This window comes from Spermophilus citellus (assembly GCF_964194105.1).
Source record: "Spermophilus citellus genome assembly, chromosome: 3".
Classification (NCBI taxonomy): domain Eukaryota; kingdom Metazoa; phylum Chordata; class Mammalia; order Rodentia; family Sciuridae; genus Spermophilus; species Spermophilus citellus.
The window spans coordinates 79,689,420-79,714,816 of NC_138184.1; the positions used below are offsets into that span (position 1 = coordinate 79,689,420).

Sequence of the window (25,397 nt, forward strand, 5' to 3'; positions counted from 1 at the left end):
CAAACCACGTCTCTCCAGCCCCTGAAAAACTGCCTGTTAAACATTTACCATCATATCCCGGGCCTCGTGTCAAAAGTCCCTACCAGGAGGAAATGGTCTACTAGAGAAAAACAAGACCCCCACCAAGATACTCTCCCTGCCAAAGGCAATCTCTTGAACTGCAGTATTCTCTTGGGTCTGTCTGAATTATTCTGATTCTGCTTTTAGAGAGCTGGGCAACCTTAGACCCCTGCCCTTATCAATCATGGTAGAACATTCAATACTCAAATGAGACCAATATGTCTTTTTACTGCCATAAACAGTTTTTTTTTGGTTACGTCTGAGCACATTTTTTTAAAAAAAGCAATTAAAGAAAATAAAGATGGCCCTTTCTCTCTCCTCCGCCCACATCCTACATGATGCTCTTCCCTCTGTGAGGGAGGGTGGGTGTGTACACGTCGGAGGCAAGGTTGCTGTTGGTGGCTGGGTTGGGGAGGTGAAATGCAATGAGTAGTCCCCGGGCTCAGGGGCTTTTTTCCTAGAATCTAAGCAATCAACGGTGGGGAAAAAAAATGTACCTGTTGCTTTGACCTAGCGATTCCCATTTCTCAGAATCCAATCAAAAGAAATATTCACAACGGGGCACGAAAGACATGTGTAAGAATGTTCCATGAAGTGCCACTTGGAATGTCAAAAATTTGAGAATAGCCTCCATGTCGGTCAGTAAAGATATGCTTATCTGAATTATGTTCCATCCATACAACAGAGTGCCCCAGTGTGTGTGCCTTTCAATATGAACAGAATGCGGAAGATGGGTAGATGCCATCATGAGTCCCTGTAAAAGGCGAGGGCGGGGAATGAGGTAGAGAACAATATTTTAAACCATTTTCCATCAAAAATACCTGTGAGCCAGGCAAGGGGGTGCAAGCCTGTAATAATCCCAGTGACTAGGGAGGCTGAGGCAGGAGGAAGTTTGCAAGTTGAGGCCAGCCTCAGCCACATGGTGAGACCCTGTCTCAAAACACAAAGTAAAAAGGTCTGGGGATGTAGCTCAGTGGTAGAGTGTCCCTGGGTTCAGTTCCCTGTACCAAAAAAAAAAAAAAAAAAAAAAAAGTATGTGTGTATTTTTATAAGGTGAAGAAGGTATTAAAGAGATTTGGAATGGTACACCTTAAACCTTTAAAAGGAGTTTTTCTCTAAGGAGGGAATAAAAGCTTTTATACTTTATATGCTTATAAATTTTTTTTTGAAAAATTTCTAGTAAATTGCATTCACTCATAACTTGGACAGTTTGGTTTTAAAGAAAAATGAATAATGCATGATGAATGTTTGAAGGCTGTGGGTTTCAAGCAAATTCTGGGAATCATAAAGATATTTTGTAAATAACTGAGGGGCCAGGGTGGGAGTAGGGCCCCGGGTCTCTCAGCTCTTAAATCTCTTCCTTCCTGAAGAGGGTCCATTCAGAACAATCTGGTTTACATTACAGGGATTTTGATGTTAAAAAGAAAAAAGTAAACTATTACTACTTAAAAAATAGTTTGTAAGACACTATATCAAAAAAAAAAGAGATTACAAGAGTTACTCATATGTTGATAGATGCAGAATTTATATTTGTGATTGCATTTGAGGCTAGTTTATCCGGGTCCTGGTGCAAGAGGTGAACTGGGGGACTAGGAGGGACGGGTGGTCAATGTCCTTTGAAGAAGGAGTTAATAAGGACTCAATATTTGGAAGAGAAGAAAACTGAACTTGTTCGGGCGGCAGGGCTTCTAGAGGTGCCTGGGCCCATGAAGGTGAAGGAGAGGACCCTTAGTGCTGGGGATGGGGTTTATTAAACTCAGCCTGTGGTTTTCACAGTGCAAAGCCTGTTCCTCAAGACTGGGTTCCTTGTTATTATTTTGTGTCCCATTTTTTTTTTTTTACAGACAATTTGATTTCTTAAAGAATAATAAAAAATAAAAAAAAAAAAAAAGAATAAGCCTCGTTCGTTCCTATTTCTTGTTCCACCTTGCATGCCCCATGTGATTCTTTCTACTGTGGCCTCAAAGCTTGGGCATGAACCCTGTCCCCTGGAGGTGATGCTCCTGACCCTTTTCTTGGCCTGGACAAAGTGTTCTGGAAGCTTCTGCCTGGGCAAACCCAAGCTGCCCCAGGGAGCTGCATCTCAAGTCTAGCCATGCTTGGGTCCAAGTGGTGAAAGAGCGCCCAGAACACATGGAAAAGACAGCGTCGCAGCCAAACCAAGCAACTCCTTGAGATGCAGGAGCAGATCAAGAACAGGGAGATAAGGGAAGAGGAAAAGGGACCCAGAGCAGGAGGGAGAAGAAGAAAGAGAGAAAAACTAAAAATGGTCAGGAGGAGACACCGTCCCCCCGGAGGGCTGGAGAGCAGTCCGGCTGAGGATCTGCCAATTTGCCAGTTTCTGTGGTGTCAATTCTCCCACTGTGACGGGCTGATTTCAAGTCACCCATGTGATGTCGCTAGGCTGCAAGGGGATGCACCCGACTGGGTCTGTGTGAGCTGCCTCTGCCCCGCCCTGTTGGATCCCTCAGAACATAGGGAGCCCCTAAAGCAACCTGGTCACCCGGTCACCAGGAAGGACGAATGGGAGGGAGGAGCGGAGGGCAGCCCTTCCTGCTGCCCAGGCTGGAGCTAGCGCAGGGCAGGGTGGAGGCGCGGATGCCTACTTGAAATTCCAGCAGGTGGTCACCGACTTCATGGTGTGGTGGGTGTGGTCGATGGTCAGGGACTCCAAAAGCCAGTGCAGGGCGCAGAGCTGGCGGAACAGGGGCTCTCTGCAAAGACATGGGGAGGGGACACAGGGGAATCCTGTTATGACAATCTGCATGGGGAAAAGCATGTTTATTTTGGTACTGGTGATGGAACCCAGAGGGGCGCTCTACCACCAGGCCACCTCCCCAGCCCATTTTATTTTCTATTTGGAGACAGGGTCTCTCTAAGTTGCTTAGGGCCTTGCTCAGATGCCGAGGCTGGTCTCCAACTTGCCAGCCTCCTGCCTCAGCCTCCTGAATCGCTGGGATTACAGGCATGGGGCATGTGGATTGGGCACACATCCTGTCATCGGCCCTTTTCTGGGAATCTGTGACTCAGAGAGGTTAGGAAGGTGTGCCTGTCACTGGGCCAGTAGAGGGCAGAGCCATGATTTGAAGCAAGGTGATCCTGGGCCAGCAGTGGGGGTCAGTGTGTGGTGCGGGGAGACGGGGCGGTGGGGGGGGGTGTCCGCAGTTGGAGTCTCGACTCTGGCAAACGAGGGACCTGGGGGAATTAATTACCAGGCACCTGGTTGTTTAACAAAGGACAATGAGTAAGTTGGGTGACAGGTAGCCTGGAAAACAAGGAATTAGTGTAGTCACTACTTTTTTCTTCTTAATCAACAGGGGCACCCAGGGAAGTCCTTAAGTGTGGACGTCCTTTGTCTGAAGATGCAGCTTGATATTGAAGAAAAGCACACTGATATTTGAAAAGGTAACTAAAGCACTATTTAAAAATAGGTCCTTTTCTGATGGGGGGGGGCAAGTCATATAAAACATCTACAATGAGCCAGCTACTTTTTCCCACATCATTTCTTTCTCCCCAAATCTGCAGAGGTATGAGTTATGATCCATTACTGTTTTGGAGAAGGGGAAACTGAGGCTCAGAGAGGTGAAGTGAGTTACCTGAGGTCACACAGCTGGGAGTAGAGAGGATTGGTCTGATTCCTCTGGGATACTGTGCTCTCCCGGGCCTGAGCCCTGCCTCTCACGGAGGCCTCGCTCTCCTCTGGTGAAGCCGCAGTGGCGCTCGGGAGAGGGTTAACAGGCTGCCTGTGTCTTTCTTGGAGTCCTGGTGAGCGGTCCTCATCTTCCACCACTGACTTCCCCTCCCACTCATAGAGCAGAGGCCTCCAGTACCCAGCCTCATTCTTGCTCTTTCCTGAGATTGCATCCCTCCAGGACCAGAGCTCCAAGAAGAACACAGTGGTGGGCAGTGGGTGGGCAGGGGGCTCATGGTGGAGATGGGTCTGCTTGGTCACGGGGCTGATGGGGATGTGGGCCCGTGAGCTGAGTCCCTTCTGCAGGGGACAGGCGCGAGTGCAGACCTGATCCCCACCTTCCCTTGCTGAACACCTCTGAGCCCCCTAAACCACCTTTGAAGAGACCACTCAGTTAAAACAAAGTGGGTCTGGCCGGCGTCCTTGGAGGAGGAGGAACCTCAAGGGAGAAGGTGACACGGAGCCCTGTTCTCTGCTCCTGGTGCATGTTTATCTTCTCTGCCTTTCAGTGACGGGGCTTCAGCTCATACAGCACCTCCACCAGGAAGCCCTCCTTGATTGCTCCGGGCCTGGGTTAGGCTCTCTCCAAGGACTTTCTAAAGCATCCCCATGTCTTCAATGGGTCCCTCTGTCCCTACCCTTTGGGTCCTTGCTCTAGTATAACTACTTGTATTTTTGATCCTCCAGTCCACAGACCTGCAAACCACAGAGTCCTGCCCAGCCCAGGGTTCCCAGTGCTGGACAGAGTGGGCTCAGTGTATTTCTGGTTACTGAACGGAGGATGGTGGGGATGGATTGGTTCACATCTGACATTTTCCTGAAGCTGATAACTTGGGGTCACCAAGAACCACTGAGATATGACATCGTCACAAGAGCCCAATCAGAACAGCGGAGAACACTTGGCAAAGAGCATTACTTTGTGTCCGACCCTGTTTTCTGTGCTCGACTCACAGAAACCAATTTCATCCTCATGAATCCCCGTGGGGGAGGCCTCATGGTTGGTCATCCCCATTTTGCAGATGGGGAAACAGAGGCCCAGAGACTCAGGCAACTTGTCCAAGGTCACAAAAGCCAGCACATGGCAGAGTTGGAACTGGAGTCCGGGCCTCTGGCTCCCAGTTTGGTGCTCTTCACCACAGTGCTGACGTTGGTGGCTTGTGAGTCCAAAGCCATCCCGAGCATCCCGTGCTGGTGGCCAAGGGCACATTAGGGTGTGAGTTCTGGTCTTGGCTTTTGCTGAACAGTTGACCACAGAAGGCCGTGGGGGAGGGGCAGCCTCGTTATTTAGAGAAGAAAAGGAAGGATCCTAGAACCCACAGCCCCCTCTGGTCTACAAAGCATAAGGTTATTTACTGTCTGGCCTTTGAAGAGCATAATAGTAACAACTTCCACTGGGATGCTGTTCATGATAACATATCTGATTCACCTGGTGTAAAGAGCTGACTTAGGAGCTACAGGATCAAGATTCCTGCTGTGCAACCTTTGGCAAGTTCTGGGCCCTCTCTGTTTCACTTTCCCCAACTGGCACTGAAGAAAGAAGGGCAAAAAGCTACCTCTAGTCATTTCACAGCTGATTTAAGTTTCGGTGTGGTCAGACCAAATGAATAGAGTGTGTGGTGGTGCTGGGGGGGATTAGGTACTTTCCCAGATATCCCTCAATATCCCCTGATGCAAGGGACATCTCACTGTCTTCAGAGGGCTTGTCCATGAGAAACGCAGGGACAGCCCAAGTGTTTCCGAGGGACATTAGGAGAGATTACAAGGCCTCTTGCTGGAAGGAGATGTTTTAAGAGCATCAGGCTTCGGCTGCCAGTTGGATGACCCTGAATGACTGGATCTATAGAGAAGCCAGTCAAGCGGGATCTGGTGGCGCATGCCAGTAATCCCAGTGACTCGGGAGGCTGAGACAGGAGGATTGCAAGTTTGAGACTAGCCCCAGCAACTTATGGAGGCCCTAAGGGACTCAGCAAGACCCTGTCTCAAAAATCAAAGCTGAAAAGGGCTGGGGATGTGGCTCAGTGGTAAAGCACCCGGGGTCCAATCCCTAGCACCAAAGAAGAACAGAAAATTAAACCAAAGGTAAAATCAATCCGAGGGACGTAGGAGGAAAGTGGGGTGGGGTGGGGCTCATCACAGGCCCAACTGTTAGAGAGGGATGAGGATGTGGCCAATCTACGTTGATGGTGGTGACCAGGGTGACCATGGTGTTGGTGATGTTTGCACGTCCACCCACGAGGTCAGTAAGTGCTCTTGCTAATCATTTACCCATCTGCCATCTGTCCTATGATCTCATTCTCGCATTATTTGACTCTACATTGGGCAGTGAACTTGGCTCTCCAAATATACCATGAGCACCTCCACGGCCAGGCCTAGGGACACTCTTTCTGTGAAGCACGTGGTGACGAGAACCCGGGCTCTCAGGCCAGACCTGCTGGCTCTGAGCCCAATACAGGGAGACCCTGAGCTGTGTGAGCCTGGGCAGGTGAATAGACCTGTCTGAGCTTCTGCTTTCTCCTCTTCAGAGTGGGGATAATAAGACACCTACCCAATGGGGTGCTAAGAGTTTTGAATGAGGTATGAACGCCTAGAGAGTGGTCAGTAGTGGTCAATAATGCTGGAAGTGTCATGGAAGTCTAATACATAAATCTGTCGCACTAAAGTTCTTAAACCAACTCACTAGCTTCCGACAGTGGTTCTCAAGGTGGGGTGGAGGGGAGCCGGTCATTTCCCTCCCACGGGGACTTCTGGCTGTCCGGAGACGTTTCTGGTCATCACAGGCTGGGGAAGTAGAACTCCCGGCATCTAGTGGGTAGAGGCCATGGAGGCGACTAGCCATCCTACAGTGACCTGCCAGACTTTCATGACCAAGAATTCTGGGTCCCCAGGCGTGGACAGTGCCAAGGTGGAGGGACCCTTCCCTCAAGCCAGAGGCTGCTACCTCCGTGCCAAAGCGCTGCCTGTTGAAACGAGCAGCCAGTGCAAAAGGAGAGTTTGGACTTGTGACTCTCTGGGGGACACACAGGGGACGGGGATGTCCTGGTGTTAGAAAGCAAGAGTACCCTTTTGCAGGGCTGGCCAGCCTCAGGGGCACTCGACCACTGAGCCCCGTCCCCAGCCCTATTTTGCATTTTATTTAGAGACAGGGTCTCCCTGAGTTGCTTAGGGCCTCGCTTTTGCTGAGGCTGGCTCTGAACTTGCGATCCTCCTGCCTCAGCCTCCCGAGGGCAGCTGGGATGACAGGCGTGAGCCACCTCGCCCGGCTTGCTTTCTGGTATTTTTCATGCCAGATAGGTTTGCCAGTGGCAAGCTCCGTGTCCCTTTCAAGAGGACAAGGGAATGCATAGCTCAAGGGTTCCCCCCACACCAGTGCCCCGGGTCATTTCCGATGGCGAGGCCAGGGAGCCGGGTGAGGCTGCTTACACGTGAGCCTCGGGCAGCGAGGGCAGGAAGAGGCAGCTGCGCACGGGGGTGAACGGGTGGAAGATGATGTTGGTCCCCGACTTCTTCTCGTCCTCGTAGAAGCTGGAGGAAAAGCAGAAAGAGAACCATGAGTAGCAGCTTTCGACACCTCCTTCTCTTATATTACCAGGAACTATTACGTACCAGGCAACAATACCAGCCCCAGGAATGGGGTCAAGGTCATAGGAGAAGTTTGGGGACACATTGCAGAAAACTCCCCACCCTTGTGGAGCAAAGAGAATCACCAGGATAAACACCCACCCTGTCCTGGAAGGCCCTGTGGTTTCTGAGCCACCGTCTAAGGACCTTTTCTATGAAACAGTTGATGGTTCCTGGATCCGCTCACTTCTACCCAAATGTTAGTGACCATCTTCTTTGTGCTGGGGACAGCGGATGTAGCAATGAATGAGACCGACCCCGGCAGGGTAGACAGGCACTGCCAAACCCACCCTTGGGATCCATGTGCTTTGACAGCTGAAAATAGGGAATTTGACGGAGGAGGAAGCTGGGAATTCTTCCTTGAGGCTGAGAAAGTCGTGATGATTTTAGGACACGTTCCCAAATTCCTCGATACTCTTGTAAGTGACAGATGGGACGACATCTACTTCCCCCTTGGATCGGGATCCTTAGACTGGCTGACCCAATAGCACGTGTCAGAAGTGACGTCATGCCAGGCCCCAGGCGCTGGCCGGCTCTCCTCTGCATGTCCTGGGATGCTCGCGCCTAGAGTCCAGCCACCACACTGTGAGGAAGCTGGCAGCCTGTGAAGAGGCCCAGAGGGAGAGGGACTCGGCTCTCAGCTCCCAGCTCCCAGCCACCCATGAGAGTGAGCAGTTTTGGAAATGGATCCTTTGAGCTTCCCCAGCTCCTGCCTTGCTGTTTGGAATGGAGACAGTCCTGCCCCTCCAACTGCAGATTTGTGAAAGAAGAGTTTGTTGTCTTGAGTTAATACGTTTTGGAACGACTGTTCATGGCAACCGTTACGGGAATAAGAGTAAAGACTGAGCTTCAATCTGAAGGTTGAATGGGAATCAACTAGGCAGATGGAGGAGGGAAAGGCCTTCTATGTGGAGGAACAGCATGTGCAAAGATCCTGTGGTAGAGGATAGTAGGAAAGTGAGTGAGTAGGAAAGCAGGAGGCCATGGAGAGGTCAACTTTTGTCTTTTTCTGTTGAGAAACATTAGCCATTGAGGGTGTTAAGGTGACAGAAGGGGCTAGGGGAGGTGAGACTGGCACCCAAGTGAGGAGCTGACTGTCCTCCTGGAATTCGAGATTAATCCTGGGTCACAGAGTTAACAAAAAGGACCAAAATGTGGGTTTCCCCCTATTTCCTCTTTTATTGATTATTCAATCCCGAAGCTGAAGAAAGAAAACCTACAAGCAAACACGTTAACTTGCCCCATTTTACCGGCTCATCCTGGTCTCCCGGTGGATTAGAATATGTAGAAATTAACCCCGTGTTTGTACTCCTTAATCTCTGGTTTGGGTCTTTGTAAACGACAATGATGGAACAAATTCCACTCATCTTCCCCCCCCCCCACCACCATTTCAGCAGAATCTGAGGCTGAAAAAAATGAGGTCATTGAAGCGTTGGGAAATAATGCTGGAAGACAAGAACCTTCCGGAACAGGCTTGATTTTCTTTATTCCCTGCGTACTTTGTCAGACTTAAAAACTTTTGTCTAAAAAAGAACTTATTCTCTGGTCTGACATCCTGAGGGGACACCGGAAATAATCCCTTTTTGCTTTCATGAGGTGCGAGATCAAATGCTTGGTTTGAAACAAGAAAAAAGTCTTCCCAAGTGAATGCTTGTATTTTTTGGATACTGTTGTGCTTGGAATCCTATTTATAGAAACACAGCTTTTTAAATGTGGGGTGCTTCCTATAGCCTTCCTGGAATTTAAGGTTTTGAGGCACAGGTGGGAGGATTTGAGGTAATTGAGGCCCAGGGAGATCAAATTCACTTTATTGCATAATTAATAGGTGATAATTACACCAAGGGTGTCTTAGAAGCTGGGCCCTGTGCTAAGTACCACTTCATTTAATCCTCCTAACAAGCTTGGAGATTTGGTACCATTCATATTTGCAAAGGAAAAAAAAGGAGGCTCAGAGAGGTACAGGTGTTTGTCCGAAGTTGAACAGTTGTACAGCAGAAGTAAGGACTCGAATTCAAGTCCCGACTGGCTCCAAGGTTTGTGCTCCTCACCCTGTCTTGGTGCATGCCATCTTCTAATCCCATTTTATAACAGGTCCCCACTCTGGCATTTGATGGCTACTGTGCCTTAATGGCTTGCAATTTTATTTTAAATAACCAGCCTTGTACAGCGCATCGAATCTACCCGATAAGATATAACCAGACCCATGTCTACGAGACAAGCCATCTCATGCATATTTAAACTTATTAAACTTTAAATACACCGTGTTTCGCTCGCTGAAACACGGATGGGAGAAGGGAGAACTGTGTTCTGTGACCGCGGATTAAACACTCCGTCCAGACAAGCAACCACTTAAACAGGCGGGGGAGCCTCTTTAGCAGATGGGCTCCTGCCCCTGCCTGGAGCTGCCTGGCCTGTTCCTCTGAGCTCGACTCCTGGAATAAAGAGCCACGAGTTGATTCCTTCTAGATCCTTCCAGGGAAAGCCGGCCAGCTGGCTCCATCACCAGGAGTCACAGACTGTAGAGAGCCCCAGGGCTCAGGCTGGAGGGCAGCATTTCTGCTGAGTTCTAGGGACCCCTCTGGAGAAAATGGGAAGCTCTGGGCCCATCGAGTGGCCTTCTCTGCACCACACACCCCTTCAGAGTCTGACGAGGACACTGGAATGGTTCTGACTTTGCATGTCACCTTTCTAAGGCCTGGCACAAGACACCGTTGGGTGTACGGGGTGCGGTTAGACAGGAATCATCTCTAATTCTTTTGCATGGTGGGGTAACTGCGGTTGACAGCAGTTACTTGTCCATCTGAGCTGAGCTAAAGCGAGTTTTGAATGTTTCCTGACACAAAGAAACGATCCATATTTGAAGGGATGCATTGGCCGGTCGCCCTGACCCTTGCAAGTGGTGCTCGTTGTGCATGGAGACGTCACCCCGTGCCCCACATGCGTGTACGATTATTAGGTGTCAATCAAAAAATTAAACAGATATTTTTTGAAAAGGTAACAGAGTTGCACTCCCCTTCTCCAACCTGGACCATCCCAAGCAGATGTGCTGGCTCCAGGGCCATCTGGTGGGCCCGTGGGGACATTGATGGAGCTTCTAATCGTGCTTTGTGTCACTCAGCAAGCTTCTGTCCAGTATGGAAGGGCTTCCTGGCAATTTTTTCCCCTCTAGATTTCCTTTTTACGTCCTCTCCTTAAGGGGCTGGGTGTACTTAAGGCACTTCGGCACGTTCCCCCCCAGGCACTTTGCTGCGGTTGAGGGTGGAGTAGGGGCGCTCTTAATGTTCTGGGTACCTCCGTGTGCCCCCAGAGGGCTTGTGCGCACAGTGGTCCTGCAACACACAGTGGTTGGTTGTGCAAAGAGGGTAGATCTGCGTCCAGACAGCCTCTCTTGCCTGCTCCAAACTGACTTTGAACCTGCTCCACAATTTGGTGCACCCAGGGAACCGTATTACTAAAGATCCCTGAGGGACATGGAAATGGGTTCGCATTTCACACCTTGAGGCAAACCCTCCTGCACATCTTAGATATGCCTGTTTCCTCCCTCTTCTTTCTTGTCTCGGTGGGCTACACCCCTGGCCCGTCTTCTGGATGTCTCCCTCCCAGTTGAATCGATTTGCTCTTCCTGTGAATTGAATGTATCAGATTCATCCAGATGCCCCCTGCTCAAGGGACAGAGGTTCCTTCCTGGGGTGGCCACTCCTTAAGTGGCACAGATGAGGGATTGTCAGCCAGACATAGTTTTTCTGTCTTAGAAAAAATACATGAGTCAATAAATGAAGGCGCAAATGTCAGCCTATTTAGACAAAAACAAAACAAAACAAAATCACTGGACAAAATAGAAAAACAAATCTTAAAAGTGGCAGACGGCATTTTGTGAAGAGACGAAGGCTGAGCGGTTGCGGCCGCCTTGCTGACCTCGAGCAGCGGTCGACTTCTTCATACAGAATCTGGGAGTAGGAGATTCAGAATCGAATCTCTTCTCCCTCCCCCTCCTGGTTACAAATCACTTGAAATATATAAGTTAGTGGATCTTTGCTGAGTTCTTCCACCTTTGTGAGGAACCTTATCAGACACGATGGCTAGCAACGTTACCAACAAGACAGATCCACGCTCCATGAACTCCCGTGTATTCATTGGGAATCTAAACACTCTGGTGGTCAAGAAGTCTGATGTGGAAGCAATCTTCTCCAAGTATGGAAAAATTGTGGGCTGCTCTGTCCATAAGGGCTTTGCCTTCGTCCAGTATGTTAATGAGAGAAATGCCCGGGCTGCTGTAGCAGGAGAGGATGGCAGAATGATTGCTGGCCAGGTTTTAGATATTAATCTGGCTGCAGAGCCAAAAGTGAACAGAGGAAAGGCAGGTGTGAAACGATCTGCAGCGGAGATGTACGGGTCAGTACCAGAACACCCTTCTCCGTCCCCTCTACTCAGCTCCTCTTTTGACTTGGACTATGATTTTCAACGTAATTATTATGACAGGATGTATAGTTACCCAGCACGAGTTCCTCCTCCTCCTCCTATTGCTAGGGCTGTAGTGCCCTCTAAACGCCAGCGTGTTTCAGGAAACACCTCCCGAAGGGGCAAAAGTGGCTTCAATTCTAAGAGTGGACAGCGGGGATCTTCTTCCAAGTCTGGAAAGTTGAAAGGAGATGACCTTCAGGCCATTAAGAAGGAGCTGACCCAAATAAAACAAAAAGTGGATTCTCTTCTGGAAAGTCTAGAAAAAATTGAAAAGGAGCAGAGCAAACAAGCAGTAGAGACGAAGAATGATAAGTCGGAAGAGGAGCAGAGCAGCAGCTCCCTGAAGAAAGATGAAACTAATGTGAAGATGGAGTCTGAGGGGGGTGCAGATGACTCTGCTGAGGAGGGGGATCTACTGGATGATGATGATAATGAAGATCGGGGGGATGACCAGCTGGAGTTGATCAAGGATGATGAAAAAGAGGCAGAGGAAGGAGAGGATGACTCTTAAGCACATAGTGGGGTTTAGAAATCTTACCCATTATTTCTTTACCTAGGCGCTTGTCTTAAGATCAAAATTTCACCAGATCCTCTCCCCTAGTATCTTCAGCACATGCTCACTGTTCTCCCTATCTTTGTCCTTCCCGTGTTCATTAATTCATATTGCCCTGCGCCTAGTCTCATTTTCACTTCCTTTGACGCTCCTAGTAGTTTTGTTAAGTCTTACCCTGTAATTTTTGCTTTTAATTTTGATACCTCTTTATGACTTAACAATAAAAAGGATGTATGGTTTTTATCAACTGTCTCCAAAATAATCTCTTGTTATGCAGGGAGTACAGTTCTTTCCATTTATACATGATTTCAGTAGTTGCTTCCCTAACTGCAAAGGCAATCTCATTTCGTTGTAGCACCTGAGAGCAGCTTTGAGTTTTAGAGGTATGTGTGTTATCCCCCACATAATAGTCCTGTGTGGGGTTGTTCAACACAAATGTAACAATGTATTTTTGTGAATGAGAGTTGGCATGTTAAATGCATCCTCTAGAAGAATAATTAGTGTAATAGTCTTTGTTTTCTAAAGTTGATACTGTGGGTTATTTTTGTGAACAGCCTGATGTTTGGGACCTTTTTTCTCAAAATAAACAAGTCCTTATTAAACCAGGAAAAAAAAAAAAAAAAAGTGGCAGACGGCTGACCGTGAAGTAGAGATGTTTGGAGCCAAACTGGAGAAGAGAACTTGGAGCCATGCTTGGTTTCTGTCGCATTTATCACACGCTGTCTCTGGTCCCCAACCTTTTTCATGGCCATCAAAGGAGATCCCGTATCTAGTAAGCAGTCTCTGAGCCTCTCTGCCTGCCGCCACCAACCACCCTGAACCTCGAACCCACTGTCTTAAGCAAAAGAAGCCAGACAGAGCTCACATAGGATTCGGCTGAAAAGTTTTTAGGAAGTGCACATTCCTATTTCTTGAACCGTCTGGAAAACAGAATTTTTGCAAAGGGGGTGTCTGCTCCCGTGTCCTCTTGAGCTAATGCCCCGGCCTTTTGGATTCCTGAAGGCGGCCCCTGGCACAATGGGGCTTAATTAACCATGGCTCCCCATTGGCATTTCCCAAGGGAACTTTAACAAGTAGGAGAACTTTAAAATAGACCTTTTTAACTTTATTTTAAAAACAAGAGAAGCATGCCTTGTAACCAACCCTGGGCACTGGTGTCTTGCAGACCCCTCTGGGTAGCCTATAGGTAGCCAGGGTTGGGACGGCTGTGGCCACGGGGTACTGGACGCAGCCACAGGCCATCTCTAGGGCGTGTTTCCTCTCTGCCCACTCTGGCACCTCTGCCCTGTCCCTGCTGTAGATTTCCTCGGGTCCACACAAGCTCAGTGTCTCAGAATTTTGTCCAGGACGACGGTTGGTGCAGCCCGTGGATTTGGGTGCCACGGAGTGTGGGCATCAGGCTGCTTTCTAACCGATGGCCTTGGGGAAATGATTGACACCTCTAAGTCTCACCTGCATGGCTAGAGTAGGGCCAGGGATTCCTGTTTCATGGGGCAGGCGTTTGTGGGAGGAGATATTCCTCGGTAGACCAGAAGGCCGGATGGCGCCCACCCGGGGGCGGGGGGAGGACCCCCATCAGCCCCGCAGCTCCATGTCCACTTACACCAACAACGAGTCCCCTAACTGGATCTCGGAGACCTTCTTGGCCGGCTGGAATTTATTTATCTCTTCCTCCTCCAGCTTCTGGAGTTGCAGCTGCTCCTTCTTCAAGTTGCTCTCCTCCCTCAGGATGGTGAAGTAGCCGCGGCCCATCTTCACCGCCTGGATCAGGGAGCTGCAGAGGCACGGGAGGGAGAGACGGAGGAGAAAGAGAGAAACAGATGCAGACAGACAGACGGAGAGAGGGGGGAGAGAGAGAGAGATGGAGAGGAGGAGAGAAGTTGAATATCTGCAATTCAGATATGGAGTGGCTACTGTGTGCCAGGCACCCTGCTAGGTGCCACGAAATCAGTGTGACCATCTGCAGGCCACAGGATTAGACACCATGGTGCATGGGAGAGGGTGAAGAGGGGCTTTTCCTTGATGGCCACCGGCAGAGGGCACACCTGCCATCCCAGCTACTCAGGAGGCTGAGGCAGGAGGATCACAAGTTGGAGGCCAGCCTAGGTAACTCAGTGAGACCCTGTAGCTAAGGGGATGTATCTGATCTGAGTGACAGAGCGCTTGCCTAGTGTGCCTGAGGCCCTGGGTTTGATTCCTAGCACTGGGGTAGGGAGGAGGGGAGGGGAACCAAAACCCAAAAGTCACTACCATATTTCCTAGATATAAATGTTGGTTCTGAAATTCAGTTTCATTTGTTATTCTCCAAATTTCTAATAAACAACCGATGTGTGCTAGAGGCTGAGCTGACTGTTTAAGATACACGGGGTGTCTGGAGTTCATGGCCAGTGGGGGAGAGAGCCATCAGTGATGACAGTCCTGGGGTGGGGGACAGCGAATTCAGGCAAATTGGAAACGGGGTGGGTGGAAACTTCCTCCCGGAGACAGGGATATTTTCTTTCCCGCTTTGAGAGGAGCCTTGTCCTCCCTCCGAGTCTGTCTCTGCGCTCGGTATCGATGGGGAAGTTCTCAGTTGGCTGTCATGGCCGGACTCTGATTGACTGACCCCTGCTTATTGCGAGGAGGAGTTGGGGTGTTCCTGGGGGTATTTCCTTAGCAGGGGGCTCCTGTAAATGACCACGGGGGGGGGGGATGCTGGGAGCCAGCATGGATGCTCTGCCGTCATTTTCCCAATCACCGTGTACAGGTGGTAGCTGAACGCTGACTTCTCACTCACTCATTTCTCTGGCTCTTCTTGGCTGAACACCAATTTCAGGTTCCAGTGCAGGGGGCTGGGACTACACAAAGGAAGAAGGCATTGGTCCCCAGAGAGTTCCCCGTATGACAGAGAAAGAACACTCACAGAGGTACACTCTACACCTGAATTTCCTCAGGGCTAGAGGAACCCAGGGAAATCACGGGAGGCTTCCTGGAGAAGGTGACATTTGGGCTAAGTAGGAGTGCCACCAAGAAAATGTCACACCAGTGGACAGATCAGGAGGGCTAATGGCCAAGAGATGGATCTTCAGATGGCCTGGTCAGGGAACCACCAGTACCTTTCTTTTCTTCTTTTTTAATCTTTTAAAATTTGTTTTAATTAGTACTTGGTAGTAGAACGCATTTATTCAATTTGATATATCATACATAGATGGGGTACCATTTCTCCGTTTTCTGGTTGTACATGCTGTAGAGTCACATCAGTCCTGCTGTCATATATATACATAGGGTCATAATGCCTGTTTCATTCTACTGTCCTTCCTATCCCCATGTGCCCTCCCTTCACTCCCCTCTACCTACTCTAAGGTAACCCTACTCTTCCCTAGTGCCCCCCTTACTGTGAATTAGCATCTGCATCTCAGAGAAAACATCCGGCCTTTGGTTTTTTGGGATTGGCTTATTTTGCTTAGCATGCTAGTCTCCAACTCCTTTGACCCAGCTATCCCTCTCCTTGGTCTATACCCAAGGGACTTAACGTCAGCATACTACAGGGACGCAGCCACATCAATATTTATAGCAGCTCAACTCACAATAGCTAAACCATGGAACCAACCTAGGTGCCCTTCAATGGGTGAATGGATAAAGAAACTGTGGTGTATATATACACAATGGAATATTACTCAGCCTTAAAGAAGAATGAAATTACGGTATTTGCCAGTACATGGGTGGAGTTGAGAATATCATGCTAAGTGAGTTAAGCCAATCACAAATATCTTTAAGAAGCTGGAGCCCGGGAGAGCAGGGGAGTGGCAAGGTTACAGCCTTCATTTCTTAAGTGAGCCTGGATTTGGGGGCTGCCAGGAAGCCGCCAACATCTGACAGAGCTTTTGCTGACAGCTTTCTAAGCTAGTAACGACACCCCAACATCCTGTGAGGTTCCATAATCAATTCTTCCTGAACTGGTGTCTCTGTCATTACGACTGCAGTTACCTTACTCTCTGATTCAGCCACGCACCTCTCTCAGATGAGCCCCTGTCTTCCAATCACCTTTTTACAATTGCTGCCGCTATCTTTGCTGCGGTCACCTCTGTGTGTCCCAACTCACTTGTCCCTCCTGGTACCCTGTCTGCACAACTCAGTCCTTGAGATGGTAGCCAACAAAGCACAGGAGCATAAGTCAGAGGAAGACCTTGACACAGGCTTACAAAATGGAAAAACTTTCAGAGTGGGGGTCAGGGGCTGAGACAAAAAACCTAGGGACAGTAGTGGAGTGACATCCCCCGCCTTTTTCTTCTCACAGTGCTGGGGATCCAACCCAGCACCTTGCACAAGCTCAGCCAGAGCTCTGCTGGGGAGCTCTGCCCCTAGGCCCAGCATTCTCTGAATACATTGTTGCAAGGTCCCTTGTTGACTCTGAGCTCAAGAGTGTGCAGAAGGGCTGGGTTTTGCATGGGAAGAAGTTTGAGGAATACCTTTAATCCAATGCATTCCACCTATAGGTTTGGTTTTACGTGATCACAAGAGTCATATATAAGAAAATTGTCAAGGCAAATGAAAGAGCACCCCCCTCCTTTTTTTTAAAGCACGAGACAAGACATGCTTCCAAAATATAGCCTCTAAGCGCGAAGAGCACCAAATGAATTTCACTGGTACCATTGTGTGTTTAATGGCGTGACTTTGAGTCGATGGTGGCTTAGATTCCATAAAACGCAGCATTTGAGCTTCTTCCCAGTGTCACTGGGAGGTCACTGCTGATCTTTTGCTGACTTCAGACCCTGCTTCTCAGCTCACGTAGAATTTTCTGGACGTCTGTGCTGCGTGTCACCTGTCCATCTCCGCCAGCCAGTTTCAGGCAAGGATTGGCTCGGGTTCTTGTCACAGCAAAATGATCTCTTGGTTTTCTCTTGTATAAAATTGTGCGTAAGTTAAATGAACGGGCAGCCTCTGACAGCAACGGGATCCTGTATTTAGAGACAGATTTAGCTCCTAATTGCCGGTTGTAGGTACTTTGTTTGACTTTTAGGTTCAGGGAGGCCAGCGGTTGCTGTGTTGTGGAATTCAGTGTGAAACGCGAGCTTGCTTCTGTGTTGCTTTCAGGCTCCAGAATCCATGAATCAGTGAGTGTCTGGAGGATGCAAAGGAACTTGGTAAAGACAGAACTGTCACCATGTGTAATCTCTCCATTTCACAAAAGAGGACCTTCTCCAAACAAGGCAAACTGTAGCAAATGCAGAGAGAAGCTGGGAGGCGGGGTGGATGGGGTTCTCCTTGTGAGCTGCTTCTCAGAGACCTGAAGTAAGCCAAGCAGGTGGCGCCTGCCTGTCATCCCTGGGGCAGGAGGATCACGAGTTCAAAGCCAGCCTCAGCAATTTAGTGAGGCCCTAAGCAACTCAGGGAGACCCTGTATTTAAATGAAATATTAAAAAAGCGCTGGGATGTGGCTCAGTGGTCAACCACCCTCGGGTTCAACCCCTGGTATCATGGGAGGGGGGATAGATATTCAGTCTGTGATTGGTCCAGAGGTCAAGACAGACACTGTGCATGCACCCACAGGGTCTGAGGGGCCCCGACTCACATGACAAGGTTTTCTGGGGACACACGGAAGACTCTCAGGCAGGTTTTCAATGCTCAAGTGAGTGCGGAGGGCAGCCGCCTGGGGCGCTGTAGTGGGTGGTGGGCAGAGTTGTGGTTCCAACTTCCCCCCAGCTCCAAAGGATGCAGCACCTGCCTTTTTATTATCACCTGACCCAGATATAGGACAAAAGGGGAGGGGGGAGGGGGGGTTGAAAGCTGTCCGCAGTCACGCCTCAGGAAATGGAGGCAGAGTCTTCTCACGCTGATGGACATCCAACTTTGAATTTGTGGGTTTGGCTAAAAAGCTGCATCATTACCAGCTGTCCAGTGAACTCGTCCGTTTATTGAGCATCTAGTATGAACCAGGTACTCCCTTGGCACTGAGAATATGGTGATAAATAACGCAGCTACAAAATTCTTGTCCTAGTGAAGGTCATATTCCCTGGGGTGGAGGCAGATTCAAAACAAAAAAAAAAAATAAACTGTATAATAGGGTAACGGATGTGGGGGGACAGAAAGCAGGGAATTGAGCAGGGTGACTGCCAAGGACCTCTGCCACTGGGGGTGTCGGTGCAATTTTAAAGAGGTGGCCAGTGAAAGCCTCGGTGAGAAGATATGTTTGAGGAGAGACGTGAAGGAGGTGAGGGACCAAGCCAGGCAGACACCTGGAGGAGGAATGTTCCAAGTAGCAAGTGCAAAGGCCCTGAGCAACTACGATTCTTATGAAGAAAATAACTTACTTTTCATTGAATAAAATCTTTTTTTTTTTTTTTTTTTTTTTTTTTTTTTTTAAAGAGAGAGTGAGAGTGAGAGTGAGAGAGAGAGAGAGAGAGAGAGAATTTTTTTTTTTTTTAATCTTTATTTTTTAGTTTTCGGCGGGCACAACATCTTTGTTTGTATGTGGTGCTGAGGATCGAACCCGGGCCGCACGCATGCCAGGCGAGCGCGCTACCGCTTGAGCCACATCCCCAGCCCCAATGAATAAAATCTTATGTGATGCCACAGAATACACCTTGTGCTACAAAACATTGTTGTTTTTTTTTTTTCTTCCCAACACCTGGACTCCTCCTCCAGGAAGCAATGGATTTTACCATTTTAATGGAGAAGCTCATCTCTAGTAACTCACTCCACCGTCCTCATGGTGAGGATTCTTGGAGCAGAGCCGGGGAGGCCCCTCCCTGCCGCTGGACTTCCACGAGCCCTCTCATGGTTTCCAATGTCCTTCTGAGGTGCACCAAATTCAGCCTCTGTGAACTAGGCTACGGCGGGGTGTGGCAGACCCTAGTGCTGTTCTCCCATCTCTCCGAACCCCACCGGGGAATCTCCCCACTTCTGGACGCCTGTATGATCTTATTTATCCTCATGGTGGCTCTGCAAATTAGGTGCTGCTATTGTAATTTCCATTTGCAGACGAGGAAACCAAGGCTGGAGAGGAGCCGAGCCAGGGTCTGACCCAGGCAGAGGCTCCCTGTGGAGCCTGCTGGACACCCTGCCGGGGGGTGGGATGCCAGGGGGCTGCTCTATGTGGCCAGTCTGGTGGGTCCTTCCCTTTCGATGACCTTGAAGGCTCCGTGGGTCCCCAGCCACTCGGGTGGTGTGTCAGTGACTGGCAGGTGTCAGGGGCTACCAAATCTTCCTTGCTGTTGTCCTCATTCTCTCCTGGAGTGGAAAGCTGTCACGGAGGCCTGTCAGGTTCTGAGACGAGGCACAATCACAGGGGCAGAGTGCAGGATGGGAGTGGAAAACACCTGTCATGTGTGATGGTGGCATGTGACCATAGGGGGTGTTCTGGGCCCAGGTCACAGACCCAGCCAGCACAGCGGGCTTTGGGCTCTGGTTTCCCTGAGTGGTTAGACAAGAGCCTCTGTGTCCCCCTGCAGAAGCTGTGACCCGCTGCATTCTGAAATGGGCATGCTTTGGACAGACAGGTGGCCCTCGTTGTTTGATAGTCTGAAGTCTGAACTGCATTGTCTCAGAATGGGGGCTTATTTGGAAATAGTGGGCTGCAGGAGTAATTGGTCAAGATGAGGTCACACTGGTGTCCTTATGAAAAAGAGAAATGTGGAGACAGACAGGGAGGGCACCCTAAGAGGGGGACAGAGACATGGGGTGGGGGTGGGTGAGACTTCTACAGGCCAAGAGTCCCTTGCAAGGGTGCCGAATCAAGAGGAGGGACCTGGGACTGATTCTAAAAGCCCTCAAAAGGAGGCTGACTCACCCGACACCTTGATCTTGGACTTTCAGTTTTCCAAACTGGGGGACAGTGAATTCCTGTTGGTCTGGCTACTGTGCTGTGATACTCTCAGCAAACTAATATGCAGGATTAATTATCCAGTCCTACATTTATGGATCAGGCTGATTTCTTTTTCACTGTCTTTGAACCTGAGGGTTCACAGCATCTTTATTGCAGCGATCTCTGAATCAGTGCCAGGTGGATGTTTCACAACACAGTAAATAAGAGGGACTTGAATATCATTTGGACACTTGCTATGTGTCAGGCCCTGGACTAGGCATTTATAATGTGTCAGATTCCGGGTGGGGCCCTTGCTGAATGTCAAGACCTGTTCTAGGCACCAACACTAAGAAGATGAACACCTCCTCAAAGCATTCAGCCTTCACCTCTCCACTCCAAGTTTTTTTTTTTAAATAGTAATTAAGATGTTGGTAAGACATTGTTTTGGCCTTACTTATTTGTGTCCTTATTCCACAAAGAATTGGAGGCAGAAAAATTTTAAAAGAAGGACAGAAGACAGGAAAAATAAGATTAAAAAAGTCAGGTACAACAGGCATCAAAACTCATGCTGCATGATCTGATGCACAGACTTGGCCCTGAGCATCCTAATGGCCAATGCAAAGAGGGAAATACTAATCCTGATGTGATTCCTAATAGCTCTAGGATGTTTTAAAAATCAGAGGTATTCCTGGTGCTGAAACTGGAAAGAGATTCTTCTCTAGGATCTGTGCAGGGAGAACACTGTGAAAAGTAAATCCAATAAAGCCTAGATGCAAATAAGTGCAGAATGCTCATCTTATCAATGAACTCCAGAGACAGGGATGGGGGCTGGTGGGTGATGGATGATTCCAGGAATCTAACCAGCAGGTTTTCAACCCCTCTTCAGCCCCTGGCCGCCAGACTCCCAGATGCTAGATCTTTTGGAAAAGCCTCCGTGACAGATGAACAGGCGTGAGGGGAGGGTCTGGGCCCTCGTGTCAGACACACCAGTCTATTCTGAGAACTTCAAACTGTGAGCTGTTCAATCAGCAAGCTCGGGAGTGCTCCCCTGGTACTGCGGAGGCCTGTTTAAAAATGCTTAATATTTGAGCAAATTCCCATTTAATTCCCTGTGTGTTTCCTGCGTTTTCTTCCTCATTATTGCTGATTACCAGGCTATTTGTGCAAAGGGAGTTATTTGCAGGGAAGAGAAGTTTTTGCCTTTAAATCCACTCACCCGGGGCCTCGGCTCACTGTTTTGCACCGAAGTAAAACTCCCCTGACTGACTGCGTGGGGAGGGGCGGTGGGGACAAGGGCGATTAACTGCGCCAGGCAGGCGGAGGGGACACAGATCACACATGGGAAGTTTCCTCTCCTGGTGCAACTTTTTCTTAACCAACGCCTGGTCGGGGCAGGGGGAGTGTGTTTTCATGTTTAAGGGACATATGTTCTCTGTTTGGGAGTCTGCGTGAGCCCGCCAGTGGAGGACACTCACTGTGACAATAAAGAGACTGCGGAGGCTCAGCCGAGTCTGCGCTCCACTCCCAAGCACCTCGGGACTCCCAGGGCTGTGTCCCCCGTGGTATGGCTTTGGACAGCCTCTGGATCTTTGCTTTGTCCCTCTCTGGGGCAGGGGGGCTTTTTAAACAGAATTTTATTTTTCCATTGACCCATAACAGTGGGATACCTTTATGGGGGACAAGGTGACGTCTCGGTACATGCGCACAATGTGAAACGGGATGGACACATGCATCCCCTGGAACGGTTCTCATTTCTTTGTGCAGGGAGCAAACCCTTCTCCTAGCTGTTCTGAATTATTTCAGTGATGATTGTCAACCCGTTACCCCAGTGCGCCACGGGACATGAGACGTTATCCCTCCTGCTCCATGCGCCCCCGTCCCCAACAGCCATCCTCTCCCAGGTGCCCTCTCTCCTTCCCAACCCCTGCTGAGTGCTCTACTGCTAAGAGATCCACGTTTTCCAGCTCCTGTGTGTCTGAGGACAGGTGGCATTTGTCTTTCTGTGCCTGGCTTAGTTCACTCAACATGATGGCCTCCGGGCTCATCTTGGTTTTCCTGTAGCTTTAAACCACTCAGAGCCCCACCTCTTCATCTTCAAATGGGATTGGGACAGCTTAGTACACTGCCTGCCACATAGGGCCTGCTCACTGGGGACTGCTTTTATTACTGTCTACTTGCTTACAATTGGCCAGGCACAGGAGCTCACGCCTGTAATCCCAGCAGACCCAGGGAGAAGGATCGCAGGTTTGAGGCCAGCCTCAGCAACTTGGTGAGACCCTGCCTCAAAATAAAATTTACAAAGGGCGGGGGTAGAACTCAGTGGTAAAGCGCTTGCCCCCCCAGCCCCCACCCCTCCCCACATGATTATACATGGCATTCCAAGTTTAGAGGTGTTGAAACACGAAAAAAAAATATGCTTCTTAAGGCTTGATAAAAGTATTCAAAAAAGAAATTAAAAAGAAAGAAATTGCCTCAGACCAGAGAGAAGGGGCTTACAGTAGAACTCAGAGCCTAAAGCAATAGATAGCGTCTTTTGAGATGCATGTGGCATGTTGGATAAAAGCTATGAGCCATGTTTTGATATTGAGATGAAGAGTCCTTTTGGGGGTGTTGGATTTACCCCCGTGGCTGGTTCACCCGACTTGTAACAAGGGTATTGACTTTTAACCAGCCACCCCCACCTTAAGTGATGCTCTCTATTCCTGGTTCCTCAAAGTGAGGTCCAGCTCCACCAGCATCGCCCAGAAGCTGGTTAGACTCACAGAATTCTGAGCCCAACCGAGATCTCCAGAGGCGGAGGCTGCATTTTCACAGGGTCCCCCTGTGACACAGGTCCCCTTGGAAGTTGGACTTGCATACACCGGGCTAGCCATCTTCTAAAAGAACTCCTAAAAGAACTCTCAGCTCCTAAAAGAACTCTCTCCAAACAGAAAACCTTCCACTTGTCTCATTTCATGAGACACCTGATCCTAGGGGCTACATACAAGTTGGAAATAATATTTTGTCACAGGCCCGCTACCAATCCATCTAGAAATTTCTTTTGGCCATTCTCATTCCGGTGCGGCTGGCCCTCAGCTTACAATAGGTCTCCTATTACCTGCATCAGCCTCTCTCCCAAGGGATCTAAAGGAATATCACCTCAAACAGATGGTCCTTATAAGAACCTGTAGTGTCCCGGACAGTCGGGATGCGGTGGGTGACAGGAACCCACATGGGACTAAGAAACTGACGTGACTCCATTTTTGAGAAACCAGCTTCTACCTCCAGGCCTGTCCTAAGGAAGGGGGCATGACCCTTGTCCTTGGAAAGACCCACAGAGCACTCCTAGGCACATCCCCACCCTGCTGAGTGGTTTGTCTGTAAATAACAGGAGAGGTCTGAGGCGCCAGGTGTCCCTGACTCAGTTAGGCTAGGTGAGGACCCATAGCAACCCCCTAGCAACCTCCCAGTAGTTTATGGGGGTTGATAACATGTTGGGAAACCATGTAGTTCAGCACGTACCTCCCTCGTGGCCTAAACCAATCAGTTCAAACGAACCCCCCTCTTGTACTAACCAATCACCCCTACCCAACTTTTTCCTGCCAGTGAATGTGCTAATCAATGTTAAGAGTTGTTGTTTGATTTTCCCGCGGAATGGAATGATTTGCTGTGTGATGTAGTGACGCACAGAGTATCCCCCAAAACCTATAAAATCTCACTGAACAAAGGACCGGGGCTCACTCCCTGGGATTCAGGCTCAAGCTTGCAATAAAGACTCTTGTGTGATTGCAACGGATTCGGCTCCTGGAGGTCTATTGGGGTCCCAGGAATCTGCCATTACAGGACCTATTTTACATGGTAGGGGAATGGGATTAACCACCGAAAATCACTTTGTTAACAACTGACAGCCCCCCGCCCCAACCCCCCCCCCCAAAAAAAAAAGAAAAGAAAACTTCTACTGGTGCTATGGCTTGGTATCCAGCAGCTGTCCATTCCCAGCCTTCGTCTCGGCCTACAAGAAATACAGGGCCATAAGCCAGGAGTGCCTGGACGGGCAGGGCAGATGACACCAAGACAAACAAACTCTCCCGCCGATCTGATGTCAGGGATGTCCTGCGCCCGCAGAAGGGAATTGCCTCCGTGGGAAATTTCCACTTAACAAATTCTGCTCTTTTTTCCAATAATAGCAGATAAATCAGCGCAGCCCCAGGGTGTCGAGGCTGGAGCCCTGGAGAGCCCACTTCATCTGGCCGGCTGGCATCTCGCTTCCTCAGCCCACCCAGACATATCGATTTCAGAGCTGGGGTGTGGAGAGGGGAGGGGGAACATGATGGGAGGGGGGGGTCCTAAAGTCTCATCTTTAAACTCTTGAATTTTCTGGGGAAGCCATAGAGGCAAATTAATAATGCACCCCGGCAAATAGTTTGCATTTAAATCCCCGCATTAGGAGGCCCTTGTTTATACAATAACTTAATAAATCTAGCTTGGCTGCCAAATTGACAAGAAGGTGAGAATCATTCATTAAAATGCAAATGCAATTGAGATGAAATTTGGAATACATTTATTACAGTAATTGAACTTCAGTCAACGGTAGTCACAACACGGATTTTGAACTGCCTTTCAGACAAAGGGACGTGTTGTATTATCCCCCCCCACCCCACCCACCCAACGGAGTTAATATCTTTGTCAGCATGCAAATTAAAGCCATTTCCCAAGTGCTAATGATTTGCAATGGAGGATTTCACTCTTCTTTATGGGACAAGATTGCCAGAGATAAAGGTCAACTGCATGCACAAAAGACGGCCCTGCTAGCATATTGTGTATACAGCAAATTGATGGCAAACATATTCCCAGCGCTCATTGCAACCACATTTCTTATTAAATCACGTGGGAATGTCTCTTTCCCATCCTCGGGGCGTCTGCTAATTGTAATGTCCAGCTATGGAAGATGGGCTGAGTCAGGATTCCACCTCTCACTAGAGTTCCCGATGGATGGCTTGCTCTCCCTCCCCAGAGACTCAGCCCACAGCCAAGGGTTCCTCTGGATCCTAGGTCAGAGGGAAGAGAGATGTCACTGGGACTGCCACAGAGCCACCAAAAACTTGACTTTCAGCGGAGAAGCGGTCCTCTTGGGCTCCTTGGCAGAACTCATGGGGTTTCTGTTGGGTCTGAGCAGGTCAGCGCAAGGGCACTGTTCAGAAATCATTCTGGAGTGACCAGGCCCAATTTGTTCACCTGCAGAATGAATAGTC

General features: G+C 49.2%; 2 protein-coding genes across 3 annotated transcripts in view; one reads left to right on the top strand and one right to left on the bottom strand.

Moving 5' to 3' along the window:
- CCDC60 (coiled-coil domain containing 60) overlaps positions 1 to 25,397 on the bottom strand; it is a gene marked incomplete at both ends in the record, with an annotated part of 143,316 nt that overhangs the window by 30,947 nt on the left and 86,972 nt on the right. Inside the window, 3 exons of the mRNA XM_081285946.1 lie at positions 2,667 to 2,774; positions 7,172 to 7,273; positions 13,987 to 14,157. Coding sequence (XP_081142072.1) covers positions 2,667 to 2,774; positions 7,172 to 7,273; positions 13,987 to 14,157 — 381 coding nt within the window. The remainder of the gene's footprint in view (positions 1 to 2,666; positions 2,775 to 7,171; positions 7,274 to 13,986; positions 14,158 to 25,397) is intronic.
- Positions 11,246 to 12,986, top strand: LOC308644588 (heterogeneous nuclear ribonucleoproteins C1/C2-like). Of its 2 annotated transcripts, none has more exons than XM_081285947.1 (2): positions 11,246 to 11,364; positions 11,410 to 12,986. In XM_081285947.1, the coding sequence occupies exon 2, from the start codon at positions 11,445 to 11,447 to the stop codon at positions 12,339 to 12,341; it is 897 nt and encodes a 298-aa protein (XP_081142073.1). In that variant the 5' UTR covers positions 11,246 to 11,364; positions 11,410 to 11,444; the 3' UTR covers positions 12,342 to 12,986. The 2 variants fall into 2 exon arrangements, with proteins under 2 accessions (XP_081142073.1, XP_081142074.1); XM_081285948.1 differs by having other exon boundaries at positions 11,252 to 11,761; positions 11,801 to 12,986.

Bases quoted from the DNA above. Each gene is read 5' to 3' on its own strand.
- LOC308644588 (XM_081285947.1), top strand. From the start codon at position 11,445: ATGGCTAGCAACGTTACCAACAAGACAGATCCACGCTCCATGAACTCC.